This window comes from Alligator mississippiensis, chromosome 5 (genome assembly GCF_030867095.1).
Source record: "Alligator mississippiensis isolate rAllMis1 chromosome 5, rAllMis1, whole genome shotgun sequence".
NCBI classification, from domain to species: domain Eukaryota; kingdom Metazoa; phylum Chordata; order Crocodylia; family Alligatoridae; genus Alligator; species Alligator mississippiensis.
The window spans coordinates 98,401,050-98,422,703 of NC_081828.1; the positions used below are offsets into that span (position 1 = coordinate 98,401,050).

At 44.9% G+C, this 21,654-nt stretch overlaps 1 protein-coding gene across 6 annotated transcripts in view; it reads right to left on the reverse strand.

The window, feature by feature from the left end:
• The window catches only part of DNAH5 (dynein axonemal heavy chain 5), a 278,412-nt gene extending 256,977 nt beyond the window's left edge, over positions 1 to 21,435 (reverse strand). For 3 of the 6 annotated variants that reach the window (XM_059728604.1, XM_059728603.1, XM_059728601.1), the window contains exon 1: positions 21,199 to 21,430. In XM_059728604.1, coding sequence (XP_059584587.1) covers positions 21,199 to 21,354 — 156 coding nt within the window. In that variant the 5' untranslated portion in view covers positions 21,355 to 21,430. Of the gene's footprint in view, positions 1 to 21,198 lie in introns of all 6 variants that reach the window. The other 3 variants (XM_059728602.1, XM_059728606.1, XR_009462504.1) reach the window with 2 other exon arrangements.
• Positions 21,436 to 21,654: the final 219 nt, after the last annotated feature.

Here is a 21,654-nt window from a genome sequence, read left to right on the forward strand (position 1 = left end):
ACATCAGTCCCATTTCAGATTGGCACCAACATGAGGAAAATTGAGAGCATCGGCAATTGACTTTTTTGGCTCATGTGGCCAATAAATGCCACATGCATGCACACAGCTGCAACACAGCACTCAGGCAGCCAGGAGCACAGCACAGCAGCATGGAGAGCAGCTGGCTCCAGCTGCTAGGTCTGTTGTGGGGAAAGGGATGAGGAGGGGCAAATAGAGACCGCCCCACAATTACGGACAGGTGGGGCTGGTGCTGGGGCAGGAGCAGGCGCTGCCCAGCTGGGGTGGGGCAGGACGCAGGACAGAGTCATGAGCAGCTCATCTGGGGGACGCAGGGGAGGTGGCTCCTTACTGCTACATGCATCCCAGGATGGAATGGGGGCATGTGCCCCTGGATCAGCACATGGGGCAAGGTCAGGCTGCCTCTGTGGGCTGGGGATGGGGCTAGGGCTGTGCCAGGCTCTTCCCAATGGGGTGCTGAGCCAGGCTGCACTTGGGCTGGGCAGCAGTGGCGCTGGGAGGGAGGCAATTGGTTGTTTTTTTTTGGCTTTCTAGTTGCAGTCCGGGAGAGAAGCTTCTATTTTGAAAAGTCTGATTCCCTTTGCTCCAGCTTTCATCTCCCAATTCCACATTCACAACACTACCAATTATAAGGGATTGTCTCTCAAGTCTCACCTTTCACTTGTATACAATGATTGTTCCTCACAAGCAGCAGCGTAAGGACACAGGTGCCCAGGGAAAAGCAGATGCAGAAACTGCCAGTCCATGATCATTAGGGTTTTCTCCGCTTTAAAAAAATCCCCAGTTTTTTCCGTGATTAAAATGAAACACCACTATACACACACACACACACACACACACACACATCCCCCCATACCCCACCCCCACAAACACCCCCCCACATAAATGCACACACCCACATGCACAATGAAACACCACTATATACACACATATATTAGCAGTGTTGCATTTAAATCATGGAAAAATGTGGATTTGGGATTACTTTTATTTTAAAACAAAAATTGGGTTGTTTTTTTTTAATCTGAGAAAATCAGGATCCCTGGTGATCATGAATGCATGACTGTCAGCAGCAGCTGCTTTTTTTCTTTTTTTCCCCAAGCCCCCTGCCTTTTGCCTCCCCCAACCAAGTTGGCAGTTGCCCCTCTCTCTCCCAACCGCCTAGTTCTACTACTGATTGCAAGTTTCTAATTACCTGCGCATTCTCAACCAGTTTTTCTTTATTGGTTCAAGTGAGTTTCAACATGTATAATCCCCAGGTTATAGCCTAAAGTTTCTAAAACAGGAAGTTGTTCTCTACACAGGTTACGGCCTTGCCTAACATTTCATGTTTTACTGTATTAGTCTTCCAGCAGATACCAGGAACATTTAAATCCCACCTCAGTTATAGGATAATTATGCCATCCCCTTAAAAGACTGCCACATCTATCTCTTCATACTGACTTAGTCTACATGAGCCCCACCTTAAACAAAGCACCCTGTAAACATACACAGTGAGGCACAGGTACCAAACTAACACAAAATCACTACAAACACCTCAAAACATCAGGGATTCACCCACCCATTGGCAGCAAAGCCCTCCTCCATGTAATCTCTCTGCTGCTCCTCTCTCTTTCCTCCCCAGTTCCCAGTCCAACAACTCCCTCTATTCACAAGGCCACTGGCCTAAGCCTACCTGTGTCACACCAGTTCCTCTTCCACATTAAAATCATCCACAAAAAAAACCCGCCTGGAGCAAAGCATTCCATACACAGCTTCAAATACACATACAGCCAAGCAATCACTACAAAATTGGTACTAGTGAAAGAGACCATGCATAGGACCTTGCAAACTCAAGGAGTCACCTTTAAAAATATATTTAAATTGTACGTTTTCCAGCTTGGTTTTGAGTCTCTTACCAAGGCAATTTTAAACTTTTCTATGCCACTCAAAAGGTATAGGTATATCCCTTGAACAACTAAGATGACACAGGAACTGGTGTGCTTTAAGAACAAGTAATATGAGACTCAGTATAAAATTTCTGGCATTAACAGCTCTGGGATAAACATTGAAATTAACCCTAAGTATCCAAGTCAATTGAGTAACTGTATCAAGAGTGAAAATTGTGGTTTGCATTTGAATAGATAGAAAAAAAAAAAAGATGAGAAATTAAGGAAGTTTAAGGCACAGTAGGAGGTTGAAGATGTGAGAAGAAATATCTACGTTTAAGCAACTAGTGTACTGAAGGTTAAGAGAAAGCTACAAAATATACAACCTAAATTTTTTTCCTCTCATAATTTGTTAGTTATAGTGTGCAGGTAGTCTTGCACTCTGGTGTCCATCGGTCCCCTCTGACCTTTCTTTCAGCTTATCAAACTAGCATGTTCCAGTAGGCATATTTCTTCACATGCCACATGCTCCCATATCAGACACACATCTTGGTTTTGGTAAGGCAGAAATGTCACCACTGCTGTAAGCATGAATTAAAGTAAGGTGCTTCCCTGCTTAAGACCTGCACCCCAATTTTGAAGGGATGATTTTTGGGGGAAAGTTGTGTGAGGTAAGCAAGTAAATACAGTACATTATAGCACTTAAATTTGAAATCAAGATTAAGTTAAGTTCTTTGCTCATATAAACACATACTACACATATGCTTTTAGCCATGTGTGAGATAGTATAGTTTTGTTGTGATATTTATGGGTTCATAGGGCCAGAGGGTTAAATGTTGCATGGCTCAGTTCTCCTGATCGGCTTGTGCACAGGGAAAGAAGTTAATTGCATTTTAAAGCAGAGCTGTTGGGATATGCTTACATGCCCTATTAGTGGGTCATCAAGCAGTAAGAAGCTAATATGCCTGTGTTGAGGCATCAGTCCAGCACCTGGAGAGATCCCCTGCTGTTGCTGATGTCAGCCCAAAACTTCAGACAAGGACACTCCAAGAAGACTGAAAGAGGAGGTCCAGAAGTTGTGGGAAGGGAGATATGTAGGATGAAGCCTGAGATATTTGGAAAAAAAAAAAAAAAAAAAAAAAAAAAGCATCTAGGGAGATTTTTGGTTGCCAGAGAGTACTTGAACTTAAGGGCACAAGGGTTCTCTGTAATGCTGTAAAGGGGATTTCTGTTTCAGAAAGAGCTGCCTGCTGCACTGCATGCGACTTTGGGTGTACTCTCTCCCCTTGAAAAGGTAATGTGCCTCTCCAGGACTTACCCGTCTGAGAGGGGCCATGGATACTTGGGGGAAGATGGGGTGGTTAGGAAACAAATGGCAGAGCCTCAGAGTCAGTGCTATCTGTGTAAGGCTGAGAGTCCTAAGCAAGTGCTCCCCTGAGGAATTAACTGGTTCTTCAAGTACTAACATTACACAAATAGCTTGACAGTGTCTTAAAACAGATAAATACTACCGAGTGATGGGACTACCTATGTATTACAATGCACTGGTCAAACCAATTTAGTCTTCACCACTCTAATGAACTAAGCCTCTTGATGACAAATGTGTTTCATTTGATAAAGTCAAAAGGATCCAGCTATATCAGAAAACCTCAAGCCACAATAAAAATGTATTTCTTGTCATATTACTCCTGGCAAGTTAGTTCATGTTTTCCCAAATCCATGAAGGTTTTGTTCATAACTGACTATGGTTAGTATTTTTTTTTAATATAGTAACTAATATAAATACAGAGGTTAGCTGCCATCAAGTGGCAGATACTGTGAAAATGCACAGTGAAGCTTGTGGCCTTTTAACTTAAATGGTAAGTATTTTTTCTGATACCAGAAACTTGTTACATATGTCATAGACTGAACCTGTGCAGAGACTTTCCATTACAAAATGGTCAACAAAAGGGTAAATTCCTATTTAGGAACACCTCCTTATGCCTGTGCAATAACAAGCCCAGGACAGAGTTTTCAGGTATGTTCAAAACATTTGCAGACTCGTTTTCTTCCTGTTAAACTTACTATGGACTTTCAGTGACTTCCATATCCCAATTGACTCATCACCCAAAGACCATTTCTTTCTCTGTACAAGAATTATGTGGAATAAGGCCTATTTTACAACAGGGCAGGTGTGACTAGTCCAAAGTTAATTTCTTCACTCTGGGCACATCTACACATGCATATTAATGTGATGCAATAAACTCTGGTCTTTATTGCACTGGAGTTTATTGCTCCTGAGCACACATTTACATGTGTGCCCAGGAGGGCAGCATGCTGAACCAGGTCAAACCAGCCCCAGCTGGCAGGGCGCCCAGGGGTCAGTCGACCTACCTGGGATTGTTCCCCCCAGTTCAACATGCTGCAGAAAAACTGGTTGGGACACAAGGGTGCTTCAGCGCAGAACTAGCCAGCAGGTAGCCCCTTCACTGGAGCACCCTCATGCCCTAGCCAGCCAGGTCAGTGTCTACATGTGCACAGCTGCAAAGTAAAAAAACTACACAGCAGGATAGTACTATGTATTTATGCGGAGTACATTAGTTTACTCTGACCTATTAGGGGTTCATATGTAGGTGCTTGATGTTTACTGTACAGATAATTAGTTTGCCGCACAGTAAACGTCTCATGTAGATTCACCCTTTAGGTACCTGAATACACAGGTCCTAGAGCATAAATTTCAAACTGCTCTACAAGTCGTATTATAGTTCTGGAGCTTAACACTTTCACTCAGAAACACATCTGATCATATGGTGCTGTTAGTCAAGCACTTCTGCTGTTAGGATTAAGATTCTACTCATGAACTGGATATGAATACAACATTTAACTGCACCAGTATCATCTTGCTTCTGAACAAGCTTTTCATGCAAAAGTACAGTCCAATAGTTGGCATGCTAACATCCCACTTAAGTGTTCTGGGTTTAATTCCCTCTCTGCCCCAGAATGAGAATCATTTTGGGAAGTTTATTCAAGATAGTATCCCTCCATAAATTGATGCTATAGACATTTAGTACCAGACTACCATTTTAGGGTTTAGTTCTGTGCAGTTGACAAGGATTTCTTTAAGAACTTTTCTCTGTGGGCAAGTAATTAGTATATTTTGACAATGCATGCAAGTAGTTGACACCTATACCTTCAGAATAGAGTGAGGCTATCTTGTAGAAACTTCAGTCACTGTATTTATCCAAATCCAAGATGACTTAGAATTTAAGATAACCCACCCCCATAATTAGATTCTACACATGGAAAATTTATGAATTTGTTATAATTTTCCAAATATAGAATCTAGTTATATCTAGTTCTTGGAGGGTCATCTTAAATTCATCACCCCCAACACCACTGTAATAGGGAAAGCAGCGGCAGGAGGGCAAGTGGCAGGAGAGCAGCCAGTGGGGGAGCCAAGCAGCCTGACCCCTCAACCCTTGCCCCCACCCCCAGTACTTTACCTTGCCCCCCTGCCACCTGTCCCCAGCACAACTTGCTCCTCGTGACTGTGCCCCCCAGCACCTACACCCCCTGCTGCTTGCTTCCTGCCACCACTTCACCCCTTCACTTGGCACCCCTGACATCCCCAATTCCACTTACTCCGAGTTGCAGCTCCCCCGCATCCCACTCAAATCCAAAACAAGGGACTTCCACCTCATGTTAAATAAGGAGAGAAAGCTCATCTTGGATTCTAGTAAATGTAGTAAATACATTTTTGTGTATTTTGCTTCTCATATTAATTTGAGTAATACCTACAAGCTAAGGTCTCCTTTACAGGTAGACTTACCCCAACTAGTCTTTAAAGCCTCTTCTCAAAAGCTAAAATCCTTGTTATTTGCCAAGGTCCAGGTGTACCATGAACTTCAGTGACTAGAACAGGCTCACCTAACCAATCTGTTTTGGGGACTAACAGAGTAATGCTTGTTTTGCCAAACTGTCAGGCCAAGTGCCTAACAAACCAAAAATATTATTTCAAGTATTTAACACTAGGGGCCATAAAAAGGCACAGTTTTGAGAAACATCCATGATTCCTACTATGCCAGAGAGAAAACAATGACAACAATCAATGTTTTGAACACAAGCAACTTCCACAAAAGAAAAATAATCTTAAGATTCCTCCTTGGTTGTGCTCAGTATCTTGAGCTTGTACATCAAGATACTTGATGTTGTTGTTTTCACAGTTCAGTACCATCAGGCATCATTCAAATGGAATTAGCCAAGTGATATTAGCATTATTTACACCAAATCTGAATACATGGCTTTTAAATATTAGCATGTTTTCATGGCAATGCATGTGTTATTTCAATATAGTACAGCCCCATTCTGATATATTTTATATAACATAATTTGAAAAATGGTTTACATTATAATAAACTGTAACGCTAGAAAATAAACTAGATACAGGAAAACACATGCATATTGCACTGCAAGGTATTGGATCATTTTCTGGCTAACCCCCACCCAAAAAACAAAACACAACAACAACAAAAACAGTCTAGAGGATCTCCCTCCCTCCCCCCCTCCGATGGATACAGAAATCTAGTAAACTTCTGACACTGGAGTACACTTTGTCCTTTTCATATTGAAACAAAGCAATCCTTTGGATGCTCTGCCCATCTGTTTCTTAACAGCTTATGGAATTTGTAAGACACCTCTCTGACCAGTCCCCTTCAATTAATGTTACTTCATTTTGATACCTGCATTTGGAACCTAGTAAAGATTTAAAATACTGAGATCCTTCAAATATCCTGTAACAAAACACTTCTTTGCTTCAGAGGCCTCCTTCCCTAACTTAGCTCAACAGATATTTTACTTTTACAAATGCCAACAATTCACTTCCTAAACTATTTACTCCACTTATAAATTAAGTTAGATATTACAAATTTGGTCCAAGTGAAGCATAAGTATCCCACTAAAGTTTACAGCATATTCATTCCTTTGCACTCTGCTGAACTGATCCAAACTGTGAATGGGCGGGCTCTTCTGCAAGCCTCCTAGAAAATTTCAGGGAATCCAAATACTCCAAAATTTTAAGTTTTTTTTTTTTTCCTGGGCTAAGATTGTTTTTCTTCCACCAGATGGTGCTGAAGCATCAACATATTTTGCTGCTGAAAATACTGACTTCATATAATCATCTTGTTTTTCAAGGGAGTCCAAACTAGTTATCCGATTAATTTTGTGCAGACTGAAAACTGCATCTACCCCTCATGCCACTCATTATATTAGCACTACATTGTTATTTCCTTTGATGTATTTTATGTGACCCTTGCACTTGCAGTGATGATATTCAGCAGCATGGAAATGCCACATGTCACATCTGTGCAGAGACCTGAAAGCCAGGGTCAACACCCTAGGCAGCAGCAGCAAGGGGTGAGCCAGCCAAGCTAGCGGAGACAGCAACTGCTATTCATGCCACCCTCTAAGTGGATGTCTGGGGCTGTTGTGCCCTGGTCACCCACCACTCATTACACTACTGTATCTATGACTCTTCCTACAGCTATAGCAGCTTCCCTGGGATAAAGAATTTCTTTTCTTGTGCACTGGTGGTGATTTCTGTGGAGAATTCTTTTGGACTGTGGTTAACAAATCCCAGCTGATGTCATTTTCTTGGACAACACCTGGATCTGCTTTGAAAGGAGAGATACAGCATCATGCGCAAATGCTTCTTTCTGAGCAATGGTGAATCAAAACTTAACATTCATGAGAAGTCTGCCTTGCAGGGCTTCATCTTGAACCTCACACACAAGTCAATCCCTCAGTAGAGATGCAAGAGTAGTACCAAAATTACAAGTCTTAGACAAAAGACCCAATTGAGCTATGTACACTATAATCCCTTTGCCTGGCAGCTAATTGGGTTTGTCGCAATGTATCCATCTCATGGTTTCATATGGAGTCAGTGCAAAGTGATTTTTTAGTATTGCAAGGACTTCATCATGGGACTTGCAATGGGGCTTTGCTGGGTGCATAAGTGAGTAACCAGTTTTAAAAGCTTGAGAGTCAATGACAGTCAGTAGCATAGCATGTTTCTGGTTAGCTTCAGTGATCTGGTTGGCTTCTAGACAGAAGATAATCCAGTCAGCATACAAGTCCTAGGACAATGCCCTGGCCACGTCAAATTCTTCAGCATGGCCCAAGGTTGCCAGAATGGAGAGCAGCCACATGGAAAACTCTGTGGGCAGGAAGATCTGGCCTGGCCTTCCCAGTCAGCACAAGTCCCCTTCTCCAGAGCAGCTGGTTAAAGCACAGGCACATTTCCAGATTAGTGGGGTCCCATCCTCATTGCCAGTTTTGTGTATTGCAGCAGCTGGTTTCTCTAAGTGAGATTAGCCAGGGACCAACAAGGTCAGCCATCTTTATTGTACAAACAAAAGGCTTACCTTCATGTTTCTTTAACTTATGATACCTCAGGCACACTATTTTTCTGGATTAAAACTGACATACCAGTCTGTGGGCCAGATCTGGTCCATAGGCCCAATCCTGCATGTACTGGGGGATCCAATCCCTCCCCACAGCCAGAGCCCCATCCAGCCATGCAGGACTGACTGCCAGGACCTGATCCAGTCATATGGAGCCAACATGGCTGGGGCCTGATCCAGTTGCATGTGGTTGGCACAGCTGAGGCCTCATCCTAATGCACAGGGCTGGCATGGCTAGGGCCCAATCCAGCCATACAAACCCAACCCAACTGGAGCTCCATCCAGCCGATTTTTCACAGCACACTTCCACTACTCTTGTGACACACCAGTATGCCATGGCACAGTCTTTGGGAATCACTGGCTTAACTGAACGTTTTTCAAGTATAACAGCAGGTAGCTACAGAAGACAAACACAACATGGAATTCCCTCACCTACTGGCAGGAACGAACAACACAAACATACCAAATGTCAATACATAACAGATTTTGTATCCTAAGAGACAGCATAGAAAGTTCCTTGGATTCCAATAGAAAACCTGAACTACCAACGTGAAATAATGTGCATTCAAGTCGGAAAGGCTAGGTAAAGTAGTTGTCTTTTAGATCTGCCACCTAAGATCTCATTGGTCCAGTGATGCTCAGCCTTTTGGTCCCACAACCCAGATAAGTGGTGTGGGGCCTACAAGTGGGCTGGATTAGGCCCTGGGGCCTCACACTGCCCCTTCCCTGGGTTCTGGGATTGTATCTTTGGGACCCATCACCACCCGCTTCCCACCCTGACACACCAGGATTGGGTCGTGGTTGGGGGGCTCATTACCATTTTCTCCCACTGAGATTGGGTCCCAGAAACCACCCTCTGCACACCATGAGTGGGTCCTGGGGGACCAGCATCAACCCCTCCAATCCCCTGCATGCTGGGATTGGCTCTCAGGGGTCTGGCACTGCCCCCTCCCTGCACCCTGGTCAACACTTGGGCAACAAAGCATAAGCATGCATTTCAAATGCACCTGGGGTTCAACCCTGGGCCTCAACGCCACCCCCACCTGGCCCTGTGCACTGGGATGCAGTGTCACCAGATGAGGCGGTCCCACAGACCAGATGTGGCTGACAGGTTGGAGGCTGATCACCCCTGCATTAGTCTATTGAATGGGAACCATCTAACCATTTTCATCTTTTATTCTGGAAATTTTTTAAAAGGCACTTAATATGGCGTTCCAGAATCCCCAAATATTACATAATCAAAATGCCTTGCAGATTTTCCATGTTTTGGTTTAGAAAACACAGCATGCTGTAGCAGCAATTAGCCAGTGACACATTTAACTTTTCTTTAATAGTTTAATCCCAGGAACAAAAGCTTTCCCACCCCCAAAGCTAAAATCTACTGCTGTCATTCATTAACTTTGCAGTGCACATTTAACCAGACAGCTATGATGTCAAAATTAATGCTCACCTACTTAAACAGGCATAAAATCTTACAATTAAAGAATCTCCAACCTTGAGACATTTTTCTAGTCATATGCAAAAACAGATTTGCACATCTTGGAACACTGCAGTAGAACAAGAGCCAACTGCATGGGCTGATTAATTTAGTTCATCATCAGAAAAATAAAGCTCCATGCTTTCCTTTTCTAGCCAGGTAACTTCATGTCATCCTACCACCTATATACCGCATATCAGACTGGAAAGCAATTAACATATTTACTCAAATTCAGGATGGCTCTAAATTTAAGATGGTCCCTTATAATAATTAGATTCTAGACATGGAAAATTTATAAACTTTATTATAATTTTCCATGTCAAGAATCTAATAATTGGAGAGCCATCCTCAAATAGTTCCCCCACTGCAATACAAAGCAGGAGCAGAGAGGTAGGTGATGGCGGGGCAAGTGGCAAAGTAGCAAAGTGGCCTGAAGCCTGCCCTTGCTACCTTCCCACCACCCTCCCTGTATCACTGCCTGACCCAACACCTAGAGCCTGCATGCCCTACCCCTTGCCACCTGCTGCCCCCACTTGCATTTCTCCCACCTGTCCCCCACCTACATTAGTCCCACCCTGCCACTTTGCCCCCACTCAGCCTCCCTCCACCCACTTACCTTCCCCTTCCAGCTCCAGCTCTGCTGGGGCCCCACTCCAGAGTGGAACAGGAGCACAGAGCATATGCTGTCGCTGGTCCCAGCCTGGGCATGCAGCAGCTGTTGTAATGGTGGTAGCTTCAGTCCCAGCCCCAGAACCAGGACCAGAGCTGCTACAGCCATCTCCGTGTGGCCACACTGGGGCTAGAAGCAGCATGTGCTCTACACTCTCTGCCCCAGATGTGGTAGAGGAGAGCAGAGGCTGCAGGGCACAGAGACTGCAGCTCCAACTCCAAACCCGGCCTTGGAATTCAGAGTCAGAGCCACAGTCTCCACCTACCCCAACTTGTTCTCAAATCTAAAGTGACTGGTTTTCCCCCACCCCATGTTGAACTAGGGGGTGGTAATTCTTCTTACATGCAAGTAATTACAGTATAATAAGTTCTTTACAGTTATATCTGTTTGTGTTCCAGTTCCTGTTGCTTAAGAGCAAGATCTAAGTACAACAAGGATGGCAAGTATTACTTATCTTATAGTTGGCACAAGTAGGGCCAGCACTGGATTTAAGGAGACCACAGTCACAGGTATACAATGTTTCCTCAAGCCAACAAAAGACATTTTCATTACTCTACTGAGTAACTAAGCTGTTCCTCTATATTGGGGCTGTCCAACTTGCAGCTTGCAAGGAGTTAATACGAGTCCCGCAGGCTCCAACCCAGCTACTGTTTCTCCTATCACTCCAGCTGGAGTAGCAGCCAGGGTCTTGGGGCTCCCACTCTCTCCCCTGATTTCCATTGTCTGACGCTGCCCCAGGAAGCAGAGCACCTCAGCGCATGTTGCCAGTAGACCCAGCATGAGCAGCAGTGTCACACTGTGCCATGGGGGAATCCACAGAGAGCTGCAAGTGAGGCAAAGTGCTATGCTATGAAGCAGTAGAGGTGCATGGTCCCACTGGCACAATACAACAGGGTGGGGGAGCATCTGCTCACACTTGCATATGGCTCATGAGAGCTTATGCACAATGAAACCAGGTGGGGGAGCACCTACCCGTGTCCTCAGTGCCATGGGGTGGGCAAGCAACCATCCATGCATGTAGTATACAGCCTTGGGGGTCTGCTAATGTGGTCCCCATAGCATCTGGCCCCTGCTGGTGTGGCCCATGGGTTGTGTTGCCCCTGACTACTTAGAAGGTCTATGGTACCAGGGTTGGTGATGGTCTTATACAGAGTTTAGGTTACAGTTGTATGGGATGGTTTGGATAGGGATGATATTACCTCAGGCAGAGGGTTGTACTAGATGATCTCTAAAGGTTCCTTTCAGCCCTCCTTATCTAAGGTGTGTTCTATATTAATGTAAAAAAAATTAAGGGAGCAAAATTTGACCCTGCTTTCAATGCAAACATTCTAGGGGTATGACGTTTTTCATTGATCAGCCATCAGGACAGAAACAGAAGGTCCAGATTCTAAGTAATTCTTTTTAATCCCTTGATAAGATCCAATGGGGCTTTGTTTGATATGTTGATTCTGGATGCATTTATTGCATCCCATGCTGAGAAGCCAAAAGCTATAATAGATGAACCATGTGGTTTAAATGTAAATGGGAAATGCTAGTTAACTCTTATCTAACCAGGTAGCCCCTGATAACTTCATTATGAGGTTTAGAAGTCTAGCATGAGACATTTCCATTATACATTTTCTCCTGTGTTTAAATAGCAAAAGACTAAAAAATAGAACCATTTGGGAGAAGTCATTTCCCCCTCTCAGACATATTTAGGCTACTTCTAACCTTGAGGAACAGACATTACACAAACTGGCTTAAGTGATCAGAAACTGGTTTAAACCTGTTAAATAGAACAGATGTTCAGTACACATAAACCATTTTGAGATAGACCTGGTTGAATGTAGTATCAGACTTAACTGATTTGGCTCAAACCAGTTTATGCAATGTCTCTCCCAGACCCTTGCTGGTTTAAGTTAAATCAGAGTCCCCCAGCATCCTCTGTGGGCTGGGCAGGGCTGGCCCCTCCCTTCTGCTCCCTGGCTGCAGCTTGGCAGTCCCGGCAGGCATCTGCTTCCCCAACACCACCACTCTCTGCTAAGCAGGCATTCCCCCGTCCCTCACAGACACCTCTCAGTACAGGCAGTCCTCAGACCTATGACAAAATTGGTTCCTGAAAACTGCGTCTTAAGTCAAAATGTAACTCTGAAAAAATTCTCATAAGAAACAATATAAATAGAAGATTGGTTCCTGAACCAAGGCCCGATACCCTATTTTCACTAAAAATACCCCAAAATTTTGTACTCAATCAATTATAGATTATTAATATCACTGCATTAATGTATTTATATTATAAATAGCAATCATATTGATTTGGAAGGACTTCTTTGAGGTGACTTTGCTGGACTTTTTGAAGGGTTCTTGGCTGGAGTCTTCTCAAGAGTCTTGGCTGCTTTCTTAAAAAAATGTGTCCAAGGAAGTTTGGACAGATGTTCTCCAGGGAGATAGATGCAGTGAACTTGTTCGCTGGTGTGGTGTTGCATCAGATCAAGCATTGTTAAGTCAAAAGTGACATAATAAAGTTGAAACAGGGTGTCAATTATAAATGTTGTAAGTGCAAAACATTGTAACTGAAACTTTGTAAATCAAGGACTGCCTGTATTAACTAGCAGACCACATGCTAGCTACCTCCAAGCTGTAGCACACAGGACAAAGGTAGACTCAGATAGCTGGTAATATCCCTCTGTTTTCTTAATGGGGTGACAAACACTGAGAGGCAATAAACATTCCCTGGTGGGCTGGTCAGGAGCAGGGGGAACCCTCCCTAATGACAGCGTCTTGCCAGGGCCTGGCCACACCCTCCTCAGCTCATCTCTGTGCAAGGGAAGGGAAATCTGGTCAAGCACCCCCCAGCGTCTAGCCTGAGCCACTGCAGACATGTGCCTGCATTTCTGAGATGTCTGTCTGGTTACAAAACTGATTTAGCCTAGCCAGGTTAGACTAACCTGCAAAAATTGAATCAATTCAGGCTCAGGCTGTCTGAATGTCTGTCCCTAGCCTTGGTTTTGCGGGATTGCTTAAGTCCTACTTAAGGTACACAAGCAAAGGCAAAGAGAAATAATTTAATTTAGTTTTGATTCAAGTTTACTAGAAACTAAGAAGCCCCTACTGGAGAACATAAGTCTTAGAATAAATAACATATCTTACTACCTAGTACAGAAAAAGAACCTGATTATATTAACATAAACTGAAATAATATAAAGCCAAATCCAACTTGTCTCAGTTAAGAGCAACAAAGGATTTTACAGGATTTTCTCATGTATAAACCTACCCCTCAAAACAACGCACCATTTAAAAAAATAAAATAAAATAGAATGGAGAAAAAAAGATCTTACCTTGCAAAAAGTATCAGCAGCTAGGAAGCTGAAGCTGCTCCCTAGCCTGCTGCCAACCCCATATAGCAGATGGGGCCTGAAGACTGTCCAACAGCCCTGGGCCTACTACAGCACTCAGACCAAGACTGCTCACTGGAGTCAATCCATGGACTCCAGACACCAGTCCAATCTGGCCTATGGGGATTTCTCACAGGTATGAAAATTTGGCAGCAAAGGAGTGGTGGCAATATTAACTGCCATGACTTCCAGAACTGTAGCAATAAATGCTGCCACCACACCACCATCACCATATTTCTAAACCTGTGGGGATCCCTATTTCCATCAGCTGGTTTGGGGAGGGAGAGTACGGGTTATATGTGAGAAAATATTGTAACTTATTCACAATCAATAAGAAACTCCACAACTTTAGCTATTAAAAAAGAATAAACCCAGTAATATTTGTCTTTGCTTGAAAGATAATAGCAATTCAACCAGATTACTTTGCTCTAAAATACTGTGTATTAACAGAATGCCAGAGAATTATTCACGTTTTGTAATAAAAAAAAAAAGCAGTAAATAAATCGGCGTGTGGTGCAATTTTTTTTCTCCCAACGTCTTTCCCACTGCTTACAAAGATTTCTGTATTCCCATCTGTAACAGCCACACACTTTAAATAGTGCTTAACTTTTTGTAGAAACAATCTAGAACAGTTAACTTAAAATCAGGGAAACCCAAGTGAACATAGAAGCTATTTAGTATGCAAAACATCTGAAGCCATAAATTTGTAAGATGTGTGTAGGCACGCAGTCTTCCACATCAATAGCTGCAGAAAAAGAACAGGGACAAAACATATCACTTGATTCTTTTGATATTAACTTGCCACTGAAAGCCAATTCATCTGAGATGTTTCTTGTATTCTTGTAGAACAAATGCTAAATTTTTTAATAGGTTTACAATGCTACTACTAAATATTGAAAACAGAGAGCTTTTCCCTACCCCTAGAACTCCACCTTATTTCCCAGGCCCATGCAGGAGAATGATTTAACTGGAAGAAGACTATCACGGCGGGGTCCTCGCAGAGGGCCGTGATCTCCTTGAGACCCTCTCTCCGCGCTACTCCGGCCTGAGGGCACCCTCCATTCTCGCCCGCCACGTCTTGATCGAATATGTAATAGGGAGGCTGCCTTGTATTTCCTCGGGCCTGTCAGCTCCTGGACCCCTCGTGGGTCTCCCTGTACAATGGGCGCTACCCAAGCGCCCTAGCCTTATGGGCTATGCGTGGCTCCTACCAGCCCCTAATACCACGCCCCAAGCCTCACAGATGTAATGGACGTTGTCCAGTCTATACGCCCGCTTCCGAGCCTCCTCTCTAATGTGGCCCACTCTGGGCTCCCTCTCTCGTGCCCAGCCTCTTGCTGGGACTCTCGTCTGGCCCACTCTGGGCCTCCCCTGCCGGTGTGGTTCCGCTCCGGGACTCTCTAGCGGGCCTCCGGTCCTATGGGCCAACCGCACGGATACCCTCCCTGACTCTGGCGCCCCGCGCTGCTACTCCCTGTCTTCTCAGGGGCAACCGCAGTGCCCTGCCTTGGTCTGAAGGGTATTGCCGCACTGGCCTGCGGCCGGGCTCGCTATGCCCGTGCGCCCACACTGGGCTCCTTAACAAAGCACAATGGCGTTCCCCCTCTCTGGGGCCCGCCGCGCCCACACTGGGCTACTCAATAATACACAATGGCGTTCCCCCTCTCTGGGGCTCGCCACGCCCACACTGGGCTACTCAGTACTGTACAAGGGCGTTCCCTCCTCTCTGGGGCTCGCCATGCCCACACTGGGCTACTCAGTAATACTACCCCTTTCCTGGGGCCAGGGGCTATGTTCCCCCCACACGCAATCCGGGGTCTCGGTCCCCGTCCGCAACCTACGGGCTGTGCCCGCGACCCACTGGCCGCGCTCCTCGCCGCCAGCTGCTCGCGCAGTGGCGTGTGAGCTGCGCCTTCCCTGGCACTATACAGGGGGCTATGTTCCCCCACACGCAATCTGGGGTCTCGGTCCCCGTCCGCAACCTACGGGCTGCGCCCGCGACCCACTGGCCGCGCTCCTCGCCGCCAGCTGCTCACGCACTGGCGTGCAAGTAATTGAGGCCTCCTCCAACCCCTACAGCCTCGCCCAAGCCTCCGGGTGTAATAACACGAACACAAAGCAAAACCACAAGCCCCTAGGCTGTAACACAAATGCAAGCCGCATGGCCATAACTCATCATCATAGCTCGAGCCTCCAGGGCTATCATGAGCTGTACTTGCGACTTAGGCTCCTTCCCATATCTCGGCCGAGGGAGCTCCTGCCTCTCTGGCTGCTGGCAGAGAACTGCTAGCCTGGTTGCAGCCCTGGGCTTTATAAGGGCCAGGCCCTGCCCCCTACAGGCAGCTGGCTCCGCTTGGTTGCTCCAGCAACCCGCAGCTGTGCTCATTACCTGAGCAACCCTCAGCTGGGCTCGTTATGTCAGGCCAGGGCACGCTCCCTCGCTCCCTGGCAGTTTCTCCTCTATAGGAGCAGGGGCACCGAGGTGCCCTGCGACAAAGACATAAACTTCAGGGAGCAAGATATCATAGACATGTCAGAGCTGATTTGGATCAGTGCCTCGACACAGTGGAACTTTCCAGCACAAGGCACGGTAAGGCAGGGGAATTCTCGGCATGGTGAAGAGTTCCGGCGTGGATAGAGTTCCCGCCGAGGAAATGCAGATTTGCATAACATGATTGGCCGATGTTAAATTATTCCCATGTGGTGGCTGGCAATTGGCTCGCTAGCCATATAAAAGGTTAGGGGCGTTTCTGCCCTAGTTGGAGAACTCCGCGATTTCCCCTGGAGTGGAACTCCGGCAGCTTGATCACCTGCCAACGACTCCCTGTCAACAAAGCCTTACGACGTATCCTCCGTGTTGCATGCCCAAGTTAGACCCGAGCTACTCGGTCTACAAGAGCTCCTCGATTAGCAACTAGAGATTAGAATTGTTGCAACTACGATTGAAGTGTGAAGTCACTTCTTGCCTGCGCTGTATACGACTCTACAGTGTAAGTAAAGCTATCTCTGTTTTCCAACTGATACATGTCCCGTCTGTGCCTAATTCTGCTCTGGTGATAGAAAGTACCCATCTGCCCGTCACGGGATCGCAGCCGCAACCCCAGCTAGCGTTCCCGAGGATTCCCGATCCTCGTTCCCCCTCGGCCCCCAAAAGACACTTCAGATTACTTGTAAAAGTTGACTCACAGAAATCAAGCTGCTTTTTTGCAATCTAATTCCCCAACTGTAGTCTCCCAGCCTTGTAGGGAATCATCCAATTCCTTCCCCACCTAAACCAGATAGCTCACCCAAGGCATTTATTAAGCTCCAGGTAATGGGGATCAGCTTGCAGGGGAGCAGTCTTGCTGATCCATCAAATCACAGTCAGAGCCAGACTTCGCTTAACAGGTCTAGCAATCCATAACATGCCTTACCTGTTATTATTTAATTAAATAATTAAAAAGTACAGACTCAAAACAAAGTTAATGCAAATGATTTAAAGTAAGCTTGAAATCAAGTCATTTTAGGTCATAAAGAACACTTTCAATCAGGTATTAAAAATACTTTCAAAAAATAGATTCTTTAAGCATAAATCAAAGGAGCAAGCAAACAAGATGGGATTAGTTTCTTGTTCCCACTAATGGTCTTGTGGGAATTACACAAGGGGACTTCTAGTTTTCCCAACTCAGAGTCCTTGAAATTGATCTTAAAAAAAAAAAGAATAAGTCATTTAGTTCAGTGTTGAGGGGTTTTTTTAATTAGTTAGTGCACATGGATTTTTAACATGCAAAATGAAAGGAATGATTAAGGGCATCCCAGGAAACCTGGGTGGCTTCTATGACATTTCAGAGTTCAGCTGCTACTAACTGATGCAGAGTTATTTTGAATTCTTGCTTTCTACTGGCCTGTAGATGAAAGATGGAGCTGAACTAGTAGCTTGAGGATTAACAGTTGCCATTTTAGGCAGAAGGCAGAGCAGGTTTTGCACCTTATAGACTAACTGATTCAGAGAGGCATGAGTTCACACAGGCAATACAAATTCTGTATGTGCTTGGCTCTTTTGGAGGAAAGTTAGACTGGATACCTACCAGGAAGATCTCCCGCCCCACAATCTTACTTGAATGCCCATATGCTTGCCTCAGGACAGAGACACACTCAGTATCCTACACCCCCCTGCTCTCTCTCAAGGAGAGCACTAGCTCACTGTCAGCCTACCAAGGGGTAAACTATCAGGGAGCCCTGCGGGGACCCCCAATCTTGGAAAATTCTGGCCTCTTCCCACCAATCATTTGACTGGCAGAAAGGGGAAGAGGGGGTTGGCACAGGGGGAGGCATTCTCCTGCAGGGAAAACCCTCCTGGAGCCCCAGGAGAGTTGCTATCAGGAAGAATACCCCTGCCGGCACGTCCTGTGGTTCACCTAGCTGCACTGCTGTGACAATGCTCCTGGAGTTGGGGCTGTAGAAACACAAGATAATTTACAAGCCAGGAGGCCAGGAACCAGAGTCAGGGAACTTCTCCCCAGCACATTTCCCCATGCCTTCATCTGTCAAACTACCTACTCACAGCTTGCCCCCTTTCCAAGCAGGAGAAAGAGCAGGATGTCAATCAGTGAGCTCCCTTAAGGGTGGGAGTGACACATGGAGCACCTTTCTAGTGCCCTCTGGCTGAAGAGCTCCTCTGTGTAGAGATTCTCCAATCAGGGGGTTGGAATGCATGTAGGCTCCAACTCCTGTGCTATTTTTCTAACAGCAGCAATTTCACAGAAATTGCTACTGCTAGAAATGATGGCCATAGGCTACAACCTACTTTGTCAAATTCTATGAAATCATTTCATGCAATGAAAACAATGCTTTGCTTCAAGAAGTAGTGTAAAAGCAAAAAATTGAGGGTGGGGCAGAATAAAGGGCAGTAAATATGGTAAAAGTTGTGATATCATTCATAGTATCTGATGAAGCAGGTGGTAGCTTACAAAAGCTCATGCCTCTCTGAACCAAGTAATCTATAAGGTGCCATCCTGCCTTACCTTCTGCCTATGTCTCTCAGCTCCCTTTCTGCTATGCAGGTTCTTACCCAGGGAAAAAACCTGCTACATCCTTTTCAAGCCCATCATCCACACTATTTCCTTTCTCTACAAAAATCAGTCATTTCTCCTGAGGTCTTGAATTAGGCACCTATTGCAGCTCCATTCTTTCTACTCCAACATCTTAGCTCAGGCCACCCACAAACCTTAACTTATTTGCTGATTTTTATTCACCATCAAATTAGTTTGCAAAGATTAAATGGTAAGAAAATGTCTGTCAAAGATTAAGTTACATATTCAGAAAGTTCTCCAAACAGGCAGTCTCTAGGACCATGGACAAATCTATTCTGATAAAATGAAGAAGTCCCATCACTTGACAGATTTAAATTTAGTAACACAGGCCTTGAAGTAAATAAACTGTTACTAGCAGGTGATGAACTCAATAATGTGATCTGTTTCATCTCCAACTGATGATAAACAGGATGACCAGTAACCAGGTGATGAATTGAAAAACTGTGATGGAGAAAGCAAGAGAGTTTGGACAAGATCCGTGTCTCTTGGTTTGTAGACTTCCATAAAGCTTATCATTACTTTGGATAAATGAGTCTATAGTTATGCTTGCTTGAGATGAGTTCCCACCTCATCTGACTGATCTGCTGCGCAAACCAAACAGAGGACAAAAAGCCAGGCCAGGTTGCTGGCCTGATAGCGTAATGGTTCCAAGTACACAAAGGAGTGCAACGAAGTTGCACACTCTCTCTCTGTCAGTCTTCCAGGTTTATGCAGGAGTGATTATGTGGGGATCATGAGGAGGATCTGAAAGGCATCTGAGAATCAGAGTCAGAAGGCTTCACAATTTGAAGTATGCAAATAACACTGTTTTGGTTGCAATTCCTTTAAAAGAGCTAAAAGACCTACAGCAAGGAAGGAGTTGTGCTAGGAAAAAGACATGGCATCATGTCATCCTTAATATTCCAAAGACCAAAGTGATGCCCATGTCTCTCTAGACAAAGAATCAGAGCTGACAGAAAATGAGTTCTTGAAGCAAGTCTCAAGTTCTACATGCTGGGGTGTAATCTTAACTGAAGACAATAAACACATAAATGGAATAAGCCAGGCTAGGCAAAGCTCACGCAGTGGTAAGGGATTTGAATGCAATATGGATGAGTAGGCAAATTACTAATAGAACAAAGACATGCTTATTAAATGCATTGATAGCAAAGTACAACTGTGAAGGTTGGACACTTACGAAGAAGTTAGAAAATTACAAGCATTTAAGATGTGCTACAGAAGAATGTTAAGTATTTTCTGAACCTCAAAAAGATCCAACAAATACGTGCTCTGTAAGACCAGAACCAAGCCTTAATGTAAGCAAAAAGAAGTGATTTGGACACATATTAAGAACTGCTTTTGAATTAATTAATTCAGATGGCTTCATAAACTATTAAGCATTTGCCATTTCTGACAAAGGGTAGTCAAGTAGGCATAATATCAACAGCTGGAGGCTATATACTGATCTTTCACCTGACACCTTGCTTTTACGTACTGTTTTAGGCCCTGGATGAAAGAAAGCACAAGCCAGTCCCACTTTTAAGTCTAATCATGTAAAAATTTGAGTCGGTAAGTAATTTAAAGCTTTGCAAAGTAACCATAATTGCAGAGCTAATAGCCTTAGGCATTTGTCAGCCTGTTTAGGGCATCATGGATCAGCTAGCATTGTGAAAGCTAAAAGTTTTTCAGCTCCCTGGAAACTATTATTACATTTGATTTCCTTAAAACAATTTCTTTTCCAGTACTGTTGTGGAGCATAAAGGGTTGCAAACCCTGGGCCTTTTGCTTGTTTAGAAGGGTGAATTCTAGGTCAGTCACTTTTTGATTCCAGAAGGAAGAATTGTTGTGGTTTTTAGGCAAAAGTAAGTGTATTGTAGAAAGTTTACAGGAACACAAGGAAACAATGCTTTGCTTCATGGTAGCCAAAAATTGGCTGTGGAGGAGAATAAAAGTCAGAGAATAAGATAAAGTGGAGCTACAGTAGGCAGCTAATGGTACAGAAGGGGGACACTGCAGCATGGAAATAGGTGAAAGGCCACAGTCTGGGTGCGTCACTGCTGCTAGAACAGCCAGTGCCTTATGTTTCTCTCCCTCTGTCCTCTGTCAATTTGCATCTGCCCTACAGCAATAGCAAGGCTGTTTTTATTTGAAGGGGTGGGGAAAAAAAAGCCTGTAGTCAAGATCCTGCTTCTGTTCTGTCCTATATGAGACTGGCATCTTCAACTCCCAGCAACAGAGCATCTGGGAGCACAGAGCAGTGGGATCCCCACTCCCCACCAGCACCCACTGGCCCCCCATTGCCGCACCTGCATTTCTTTGATGTTCTCCACCGGGGCAATAGGTTGCACAGGCCTGGCATGGCGGGAGCCACTCTTCATGGGGAGCTGCAATCTACTTGGATGGGGGGCCACGGAGGCAGGAGCAGACCCTGAGCTTGACTGGTCCCCAGCACCTGGCTCCATTTCCTCTGCCTCCTGGAAGCTCAATGCTGCGGGGAGCAGAGCGATGCTAACACTGCATGGAAAGGAGACCTCTGACTCCTGCTCCCACAGCCGCTGTTTGCTGCTGCCGTTTCTATGGTGAGGAGGAATCCTTAGACACTTGCAGACGCTGCATCTCAATTGCCTCCTCCCCCTTCACAGTGTTGCTAGGCTCAGGCTGTCCCCCTAGCATGGCTGCATCACCCTCCTGCTGGGAAAGAGCTCTTGTTTTAACTTGTTTTCCTCTCTAGCTCTAGTTTACTCTCTAGGAAAAATAAGCAA